This window comes from Phallusia mammillata, chromosome 2 (genome assembly GCF_965637545.1).
Source record: "Phallusia mammillata chromosome 2, kaPhaMamm4.hap1.1, whole genome shotgun sequence".
NCBI classification, from domain to species: domain Eukaryota; kingdom Metazoa; phylum Chordata; class Ascidiacea; order Phlebobranchia; family Ascidiidae; genus Phallusia; species Phallusia mammillata.
This window is the reverse complement of record NC_137253.1, coordinates 31,506,928-31,517,679: the sequence shown is the minus strand read 5'-3', so window position 1 is coordinate 31,517,679 and position 10,752 is coordinate 31,506,928. Positions and strand designations below refer to the sequence as shown.

Sequence of the window (10,752 nt, the reverse complement as noted above, 5' to 3'; positions counted from 1 at the left end):
TGATTCCATTGGTCGGCTGGGAGCACGTGACAACGAGAGGTTGGTCGCCTGCACAAAAAACAAACATTTTAAAGAGGCAGTGTTTAAGCAACAACCACTCCACCAGAACTGACTTCAGGGCTGCAACCTGTTAAACAAAACATTCAAAACACAACAATAAGTGACTGTAGAATATTTGGTGAGCAAATGTATTTACCAACCTTCGTTTGATATCCAAAACCTGAGGTAAAACAACACTAACAAATTCATCAACAACAGATGTGGAAAACAATGGAGCTCTTTACATCCGGCTCATTTGTCAAGCGAAGCTCAGTACATCCTCGTACAATCATAAATGTTTTCGTCAGTGTTTGTGCAAGCACATACCACGGTGAATATATTAAACCACGGGGAGTTGTTCAAGCCAGCAATTTGTATCCTTGAATGCAAGACCTGCAAAAAGGAACGAAGATGCTAATAGTCATTAGGTTTAGGCTACGATATATTAATTGCTATGAGAAAATCGCAACAGGGTTTGCGAAATCTGGACGGTGAGATCATGGTTGGTGTCGACAAGAAAAGTGTTGACTAATCTAAGCTGTAGGAGACGACATTTTTTAGGATTAAGCCTTAGTTGCGTTAACATGTAGTTACGTATGAAGTCATTTTTACTGTCGTTTAAAGTGCTTGAAACATAGTTGACGATCGATCCTAAAACAGTTTACAACATCCCAACCAAGTACATTAGCATAGTGCCAACCTCCATCATCCTAAAGCAGAATGTCGTAACTTTTTTGCGCTCGTAGCCATTGACCGCACTGAAGTTCAAGTAAGTTATATAAGTTATTGAGAGCATTTTCAAGCATTTCTTGGCGTAGTAGTTGTTGAGGACATCTCGAGCCATCATTACACATTTTTTTGAAAACGTATATCGTATTAGTCGGCTACTTGGTGCTTCCACAAGCCTAAACACATTACGTCTCTGCCTAAAAACTAATCTGTTTATGTTGGGATAATATATGTTCACCACAGGTTAAACATAATTTAGTGCAACATTACTTTCTTGTTTTTCGAGCTCAACATGGAACACTTGTTTCGGATCATTTTGGCGCTGATAGTTTTACTCTACTTCTTTGTGGCTGTGTTTGGTGGTAAGCATGTTTTACTTTTACCTGGTTTAATAACAGGACATTCTGGTTCTCTTTTATAGTTTTAAGAACTGTATTTACCTGGTTTTTAATTTTTATCTTTTTAAAACATTTCTCAGTTTCTCGATTAAATTTTGGTATCCCGGAAAGCCGACGTTAACATAAGTGGGTTTTAAGGGTGAATGCCAATCGGTTGAAACGTGCTTGAAAAATCCAAGGGTGCCAATTGTTTGAAGAGGCCATAAGTTTCGACCAACGTCGCCGCTTTATAAATCGTTTTCTGAGCGACCTACAAGAGGATTTCATTGCAGGTCGTAGCTGTCAAACTGCATTTGCGGGGACTGACCCTTGTGGGTCGGCGCACATACTGTTTTTTTTTACTCAACTTAACCACTACAGGTAGAAAAGAAAATTTTGTTTTGCAGATTGCCCACCTCCACCCAAAGTGAAAGATGGGGATTACAAACCGAAGAAAGCTACTTACAAGAAAAACAAGTTTGTCAAATACTCCTGCTCGGCTGGTTTCAGGTTGATCGGAAACAAGAAAATCAAGTGCCGAAAAAATGGCCAGTGGCCTGCAACACCAGTGTGCCTTGGTTGGTATTTTACAATTTCTTGAAAAAAATGACCAGTCGGTGAACCTTAAAACCACAGATTACTGACTAGTTGTCTATGCTGAAACACATAACGTACAATGAATACACTGTTGCTGCCAGGCATAACGTATTAACAGAATTTTTAGCTCTTCCGGCAGTCATTACCCTGATGAAGGTGTTTCGTATGGGACATCGAAACGTTGGCATATTACAATAAAAAACTGCCGGAAGAGCTAAAAATTCTGTTAATACATAACGTACAAGTTTCGCGGTAAAATATTTTATTCAAATGTTTTATGCTTTGTCACACAAAACCCTGGCACAATTTTCGAGTTTATATTAGAGTACTTTTTGACACAAATTGTACTATTAGGCCTAATTTTATTTGGTTATAAAGTAAAAGTTCTAAAAAACTAGCTCAAAACGCATGAATCTCAATCATTGCATTACATGAAACAGTTTATATTTTTAAAACAGAACAATTATGTCCGAGTCCGCCTCCAGTTACACACGCTCTTCTGGCTGCATCTGTCGGTCCGTCTCCTCCCGGTTCGACTGTTACATTCTATTGTGTTCCAGGCTTTAAAATGGTTGGCCCGCAAACTATAACTTGTAAAAATGATCTTTCATGGTCAGAAACGCCTTGCTGTGTGCCAAACGGTAAGAGGGATATTTGGCAAAATTTAACACTTCGTAATTACATTTTTTAACAATTAGCCTATACTCTTTATAAAGAGTAGGCTATATAGCACATCACATTTCCTTTTAAAATCCTAGAATGTGGAGAGCCCCCAATCGTTGCTGACGCAACTTTCACCCCAGCACCTCCCTACACACCAACAGATGCAGTCACATACACTTGCACTAATACTGCTACACATACACTTGAGGGGCCTGCTACAATTACATGCCAAGATGATGGGTGTTGGACAGCTGGCCCAACTTGTGTTTTAATAGGTATGCAAAAAACAATTGCCAGAAAAGTGACCAGTGTGCCTTGGTTGGTATTTTTCCCAAGATTAATTAGTCGTTAGCATGTATGATAGTTGTTAACTTGAATGAGAATGAACGAAATTTACCAGATTGGCATGAGATTTGGTGGCTGTGTCACATCGTTTTAAACATCCTCTTAGCATTTAAGCCAAATTCTGTCCAAATCATTAATAATCCTGTCTTGATGTAAAAACTTGTGTTTAATTTGTTTTCGTGTCCCATCTGTAAAATGTTAAAATTTATAAAATTATATTAAAAAGAGTATATTAAAAACGTATTCAACAATTTGATCTTTTGTCTAATTCTAGAATGTGGTGATCCACCCACAATTGCTGATGGAGCTTTCACCCCAGGAACACCACCTTACACACCAACAGATACAATCACATACAGTTGCACTGATAGCACTACACATGCAATTGAGGGACCTCCCACAGTTACTTGTGAAGCAGATGGAAGATGGAGTTCTGGACCAGCCTGTGTTTTGATAGGTGAAAGTAGGAAAACATATTTTCTAATTTAAAAACTGTTTGGTTTGTATTGAATTTGACATAAATGGAACAAACCTAACTGGCATGAAATGTTGTATGTCAATAACATGTTTTTCGAACATTCCTATGCATTTAAGCATACTTTAGTCCATAATTACTGACACTAATCCAATCTTTACATTACCGTTGCTTTTAATTTGGCCACATCTGCAATGAGTAGAAAATGATAACTTTAAAGCAGTGGTTCTCAATCTTATACGGATCGTGTACCACCTGACAACTCATTTCCATCGCTGCGTGCAACCTAAACCCTGTTTGAATGGATAGACCAAGAAATAGGTCAATTATCTCAACCTGGCTAGCATATTTAACATTTTCAAAACACACAAGTTTCGCACAAACCAGGCCTAATCTGTTGGGTCAGTTGAGTTGTAATTAAAGATTGGACTTAAATTAGGTATCACAGAAAGCTTCTCGCGTACCACCAGAAAAGTTCCGGTGTACCACTAGTGGTACGCGTAGTTTGAGAACCACTGCTTTAAAGTATAGCTAAAATATATAGGTAAAACATAACAGTTTTGATCTTTTGTCAAATCATAGAATGTGATGATCCTCCAACTGTTGCTGATGCAACTTTCACCCCAGGAACACCTCCCTACACACCAACAGATACAGTTACATACAGTTGTAGTGCTACACATACACTTGAGGGACCTCCTACAATTACATGTGAAGCAGATGGAAGATGGACTGCTGGTCCAGTTTGCATTATAACAAGTATGTAAAGTGTATGACATCTTTTGTGACACATTTTACAGCATTTGCATATTGATAGGTGTAAGTAGGTTAAAACTAAATTTTAGGCAGCTACTTGGGTGACCACTTGTGCCATAAGCTTTAAAAACCCAGATCACTGGTTGAATTAAATTGTCAGTGCCTATATATAAGATGCTACCGCATGAACATATTTCATTTATTTCTGTTAACCATAAGCTAACTTATTCACAGACACATAACTATATGTCATAATCGTAGCTTAAGCTTGGTTTATTACGCACACATCTAGTGACAAAATTTCTACAAATATTATGTTCAACTTTGTAGCCTCGCTAACAAATTAGTATTACATTTTCAGCATGTTGTCCACCACCCTCAATCCCTCTTGGTACATTTTCACCCTATCAAGACACATATATGCCGTTTGAAACAGTAACTTATGAATGTTGTAACGGTATAACGATCACTCAAACTTCTGGAATCACAAACAGGTGTGGAGGTGGTGGAACGTGGACACTTACTGGTGCTTCCTTGCCATCATGTGAACCAACAGGTGAAATTTTATTTACTTATTTGACAGGTTTCCGGTGTGTAGGAAACTGTGCCTAGGCTGGTCAAAAAATTTTCAATCTCTATTCAAAAAAAATTCCAAATAACCAAACAAAACCCTAAGCCTAGACAATTGTGCCGAATGCAAGATTTGAGCACTGGTTAAGTCAGGGGTCTGCATATATTGTAGACAGAAACCAACTGCGGTTCTTAATCTTTTCCACATGTCAACGGCCAAAAAGCATAAAAAAAGCTAATTTGCAACTTTACAAATATGATTATTTAAACATTTTTTATCACCAAAAACAAAAAAAATGTTTTAGACTGATTTTGGTGATTGCTCCAGAAAGTTGGGTATTTTCCGGAAGTAGTATTTTTTTAACTTGTGTCATAAACTAACAATTATTATTGTTAATCATAATTATTTTAAAAGCTTCCTTTTTTGTTAAGCCATTATGTTCATCATTTGTCACACAACTAAGTAGAATAGACTGACTTTTAGATAAAAACACTTTGTGGTTATGATCTTGGCAACCAACATCTTACTAACTCCACATGTTATGTCACTTAAGAAATGAAACTGCCATGTGTTTGAAAATTTTTGTTTGTCAGAAAATACTGTTGCCTTTCTTGTAAGCATTTCAGCAAAATTTGGATTTCTTTTTAGTTTGTCCCCCACCCCCTTCAGTCATACAGGGTGATGTTCAATCCAGTGATCAAAAGTTGACGTACGCAATTAACGAAGTGGTTACTTATGAATGCTACTTTGGACCGAAACCTGGTGAAACAGATTCAAATACGTGTGGATCAGATGGGCTTTGGGCTAACATGTTTCCTGACATTTGTAACGAGCAATAATTCAATTTGCTAAATTGCTGTATCAATTAAAATATTTCAAATAAATCTAGCTAGCTGTAACATCTTGTGTTACTGTAAAGCTTGTGTTGTATACAAATTGTGTTTTAACTTATGCCACAAAGAACCGCAACACCGAAATAAAGCAAACTTAAAGCTTCCATCAGCCATAAAAATCTGTAGAATTGCCATGACTACTCAATAGGAGGAATGGTAGTTATCTCCAGAAACACTGTTTATAGCTGTTTGACAGAGTTCTAAAGGGTTCTTAAAACTAACCTTAGTAGTAAACAGTTAAACCACAATAACAAGCAGATGCTCCCAGTGCTCTTCGAGCAAAACATTCTGCTTGAACAATAACTACTGCAATTATCATAATTGATGACTATTCAATATCCCGGAAAACAGTATCCTGTTTTGGCATGTCAACAAGCCACTGAGAAAACAGCAGCAGCGCTGCTTGTATTAACAATATTAACTAGAAGGGTGGCTTATTTTAAATAGGTCCCATATTAGCCTCTGTCTTTTATAATCTTAGTTGTTTCTGCAGGCAGAAACTCGTGGGTCCCAACACATGCAAAGTTAAAAACAATGCATTTCAAGAGATAAGCATCGGTAAGTTTGGTGTTAAGTAAAAACACCAAAGTAAAACACTGTGTTAAATAATTATGCTGTCAAAAGTACAAACTATGCAAATATGATTCAATTTAGAAATAGTTTGTTTGTACTATTTATAAGAAAGAAGGGGCAAATATTGCCAAAATAACACAACAATCGACACCTATAAATATCAAATTCTACAAGTTGTCTAAATTTTATCCAATTCTGACATAAAAAATCACCCATTTGGGGGTTGGTGGGGTAAATGTTAAAGTAACAAAGGGAAACTTAACAATTGCCACCTATAAATAACAAATTCCACAAGCCGTCCAAATTTCATTTGATTCCAAAACTGTTAAAAAAACTCACCCATTATAGGGGGTTAGTGGGGTAAACGACATGGTTCCACACCAAACAGTAAAAAATCTGAAACCACAATGACCCAATGAACAATCATGTTCTGACGTCATATGGCCCCTCTAACTGGCATGTGGGAAAACGTCAACCAATTAAATATTCAAATATACTTTAATAGATTGTCCTAACCAATTATTGAAAGAAATTGGTAAAAAACATTGATCAGTTGCTTTTCAAATTCTTACATTGATTTAACAGGTGTCAATTATTTATTTTAGTTAAATATGTTGCACCAAAAATAGTATTTTTAATGTGTGCTAGTTGTTTACTGGCATCTTCTAAATCCACATGTGTGCTTTCATATTGTCAGAGTGGCACTTCCTGTTAGCATGAATGTAACTGTTTTTTTAAATCTTAGAAAGTAATGAACCTTCCAACTGTTAATGAAACTCTTTTCCAATCATCTTTCTACACCAGAGGAAAGCTATCTCACTTATACTCTTCAGGCCGTTGTTTGAGATATATAAATTTTGTGGTAATGATCCAGGCTGCATTTTTACTGGTTCAAATCCAGTTAGAGTTTTAAGGAAATCGTAATTTGCAGTTCGGGTTTAATGAAACTCCACTTTCGACTCTCTGATTGATTAATCTCAAAATGTTGACAAAACACAAAAATATATTGTTAAACCCCTAAACTTGTAAAAAGACGCCAAGCAATAAACCAAAGCCTAGTTTAAAGCAGATTCTTAAAATACATCATGTATGTAACACACAATTTAAGGCCATGCACTAACAAAGGTAAGATCAAATTTGTGAACAATTCTGAATACACTTACCTTAATCTATTGATAATCTCCTTTCATCACTGCAATATTTTGTCATAGTGATGATTTAGATTACGTAGCGTTCAATTGTTGTAATTAAGGTTAAAATTTCTGGACGATATTAACAAGTAACACAACACTTCTGTCCAAAAGATATTCTACTTCTTCCAAACTCTTTTACTTCGGTGTTCAAACTGTGTAAGGGGAACTCCCAAAAGATCATTTAGGTTTAAAGGTACAGTATTTGCTCGATTGTAAGCCGCATGTTGATGTGTTAAAAAAATAATGTAAGCCGCACCCTGAAATTTATAACACTATTGCTTCTTAATACATCTTTCTGTTGTTATATGGCAGGGGTGGCCAACTTGCCAGTCGTTAAGATCGACGAAAATTTTTCTCCATTGTACACGATCCACTGATCAGTCGTAAATTAGGCATCACCTAGTTTTTTACAACAATAAAACGTCGCATATGTATATAATTTTTATCTAAGTAGTCAGTGGGAACTTTTCGTTTTAAATCTCCCCAACCAATAAAGCAACTGCTTCGTTAAAGCACATTGCGACGACAAATATTGCAGTTGTTACGTCATAATTTGGTGCCAAAAGAACAATTGTTACACAACAAAGAGAGTGACAATTACGTAGGTTTTTGTCTTATTGTATTGCACATTTGTGTGTCGTGTCAAAATGTCTGAAGTGCTGTTTTGAATTATTTAATTTGTTTTTCATTCAATATGCTTTTGATTAGTAGTGGAGAATTTAGTGGCGATTGACCCGGCAAAAGCAGGCGATCGACCAGTCGATCGCGATCGACGTGTTGGCCACACCTGTTATATGGTATGACTATTTGCCCATACCTGTTAGTTACGTTGATAACTGTACCCAACAGAACGTATATCAACGTATAATCTGTACACACATGTTTTGAACCCCAAATTATTTAAAATGTTGGAGTGTAGAAATAATTTCGGTAAAAAATTTAAATATAAGCCGCCCTAACGGCAGCTAAAAAACAATATAAGCCGCGGCTTACATTGTGGAGTATCGTGTATTGAAGTAATACATAAGCGCGTATAATATCGTACGAGTGACTGTGATTGCATGAACGTTTTATTTCGTCATCGTCACCTTTTCACTACTCGACCTTAAATGCCAGTTGTCGCTGTTTAACACCTCAAGCACAATTGTACAGTTGCGTCATCATCACCTTTGCCACTACATATTCACATGTGTTGTAACTCTCATGGTCAGAACGTATAACTCTCTTAACGCAATAAATTAACCTAAGCCCAGACAAGCAGTAGCTCAGACAGCCAGGGACTTAGAGCAGGGGCGGCTCGTGCTAGGGTGCTGCGGAGCTGCAGCACCCCCTAGATATTTTTACTTAATACACCTACCATAATATTACAAATAACTTTCATTATTTTTATTTTTTTTATTCCGTAGCAATATATAATAAGCATAGTTTCCGCCCTAATCATCTTTTTTTTTATTAAACAATTTTTTTTTGGAAACACTAATGTATATCTATGCTGGAACTGCAGCTCCAGTTTTCTGACGTTTTGCGGTTCTGCGCATGCGCACTTTGAAAAGCTACATGCTGGGCGAAATAGGAGCCAGGGTGCTGCGGCTCGCGCAGCTCCACCAATCACGTAGCGTGTGACCTGGGCACCCGGAAGTAGTTGTCTGTTCCGCGTTTATTGTGTGCCAAAGCAAATCACGTTTACCATCAGGTTCGACAATGAGTACAGTACGACAGTTATTCTTTTTTAATCATTTTTACAGTTTTTGATTGAAAGGTTAATCAAGGCTTTTCGAGATTCTAATTCGGTGACTGTAAGTGAGCTTCAGCAACTTAAGATTTCGCAGTTATCAATAGGTGAGAAAGCAGAAAAACATGAAAAGTCAAAGAAGCATGTGGACAACGATGTTTCACTTTCACTTTTGGGAACTATAAATATTAAGGAAAAACTTAGTGAGGCGTATATAGACTTTCAATTATTGAACACAACAAAAAAGTGGAAAAAAATCGTGAAATTTTGTCCAAAATAGTAGACTGCATTTTGATCTGTGGAAACTTTTAAACTCCCTTACGTGGACATGATGAAAAAGATGAGTATTGATATAATGGACATGTACTGTTTGTCTAAACAGTAGCTGCTAAATTGCTTCACAGGAAGTGTTTCTTAAGAATGAACATTCTACGGACAAGATAGTAGTGACCACCAAGCACATCCTATTGTTGACAAAGAAATACTAGTTACTGAAATGAAAATGTTTCTGTAGATCTGATGTTCATGATTACTTTGAAAATAATCTAGATTATGTTTTGACAAGTGAAATTACTAGAATGAAAAATCATTTTTGCTGTTTCCATGAGTCCTTTGAAGGCAAAGGCAAAACAGTTTGGATGCAAATCTTTGTCAGGAACATCATTATTTCCAAAAGACTTGCACTTGCAGTGCTAGTACTACTAAATAGAAAAACAGTTTCTCAGTTGTCATTTGGAATCAAGGAAGAAGCTATCAATTATCATGCCCAAACTATAACTTTATGATTCATTTTGGTTTCAAAAAGGAGCCACAAGGTTTAATAATATGGTTTAAATTTAAGTGAGAGTGTTGTAAATTTTAAAGCTTGAAGGAGTTTTGCACTTAAAAAAGCAATTATAAGCTGTTTGCCAGCTAATAAAGCAGCAATTATAGCAGTTAAAAATCTGAAAGACAAATAATAGTCTGTACACAAAAATTCAAAAAAAGATGTTAAAATAAACAAGTTCTGACACAAATGTAAAGTGGTTGTTAAATTTGTCAGTTATGATACCAATAAACAGCTGTATGGCTAGTTTTTCGTGACAATTATAATCTGTGAAGTGTCATATAATATGTTGAAAACTCTGACTGTGACCATAAGGTTACTTAAATGAAACATGACCGTTTTTTTAAATGTTGTCAAACTGAAATACTTCGACCTTTTTCGAATCATTACTTTTTTTCTATATTCTTGTTGTGTTTTACCGTATTTACAACCGCTTAGTTTCGAGTCTGTGTCACGTGTGTTTTTGTTCCACATTATTACTGCATGTTATGGTGTTTAGCCGTCGCTGTGCAAGTAAACAAAATACACAAATGATACCGTCTGCTATTTACACTCGTGTACATTATTGCGCAACAAAAATTACGTCACAATGGAGTTTCTAATCAAGATTTGTATTACTTGTTTTTCTACACAAAACAATGGCTAGAAAACTATAAATGTAGGTTTTCTATATGTTGCCAAGTTATATATGTTCAATAATGGCTAAAATTTTGAGCAGCACCCCCACAAATTTTAGGCACGAGCCGCCACTGACTTAGAGTATAAACGTTTACAGCGAAAGATACTTCTGTAGTAATAAGTACGACGTCATCAGGACCAATAACTCCTACACAATCAAGCAAATACGGTAGTCAAAACAGAACTCAACGCGAACCATAAATTACGATTTCCTCCAAACCAGAGTTTAACTCAAGCCTATACTTAGTTTGGAGCTGAACCTGAACCACTAAAAATCCAACCTGCGTTCAAGTTATTGATTTTCA

The 10,752-nt window shown here is 36.3% G+C and overlaps 1 protein-coding gene across 2 annotated transcripts; it reads left to right on the top strand.

Moving 5' to 3' along the window:
- The first annotated feature begins 2,310 nt into the window (after positions 1-2,310).
- LOC145214124 (C4b-binding protein alpha chain-like) lies at positions 2,311-5,391 on the top strand. Of its 2 annotated transcripts, XM_080082590.1 has the most exons (6): positions 2,311-2,383; positions 2,501-2,680; positions 3,025-3,207; positions 3,808-3,984; positions 4,343-4,537; positions 5,201-5,391. In XM_080082590.1, exons 1-6 carry the CDS (start codon positions 2,311-2,313, stop codon positions 5,389-5,391), a joined length of 999 nt encoding a protein of 332 aa, XP_079938716.1. The 2 variants fall into 2 exon arrangements, with proteins under 2 accessions (XP_079938716.1, XP_079938717.1); XM_080082591.1 differs by lacking the exon at positions 3,025-3,207.
- Positions 5,392-10,752: the final 5,361 nt, after the last annotated feature.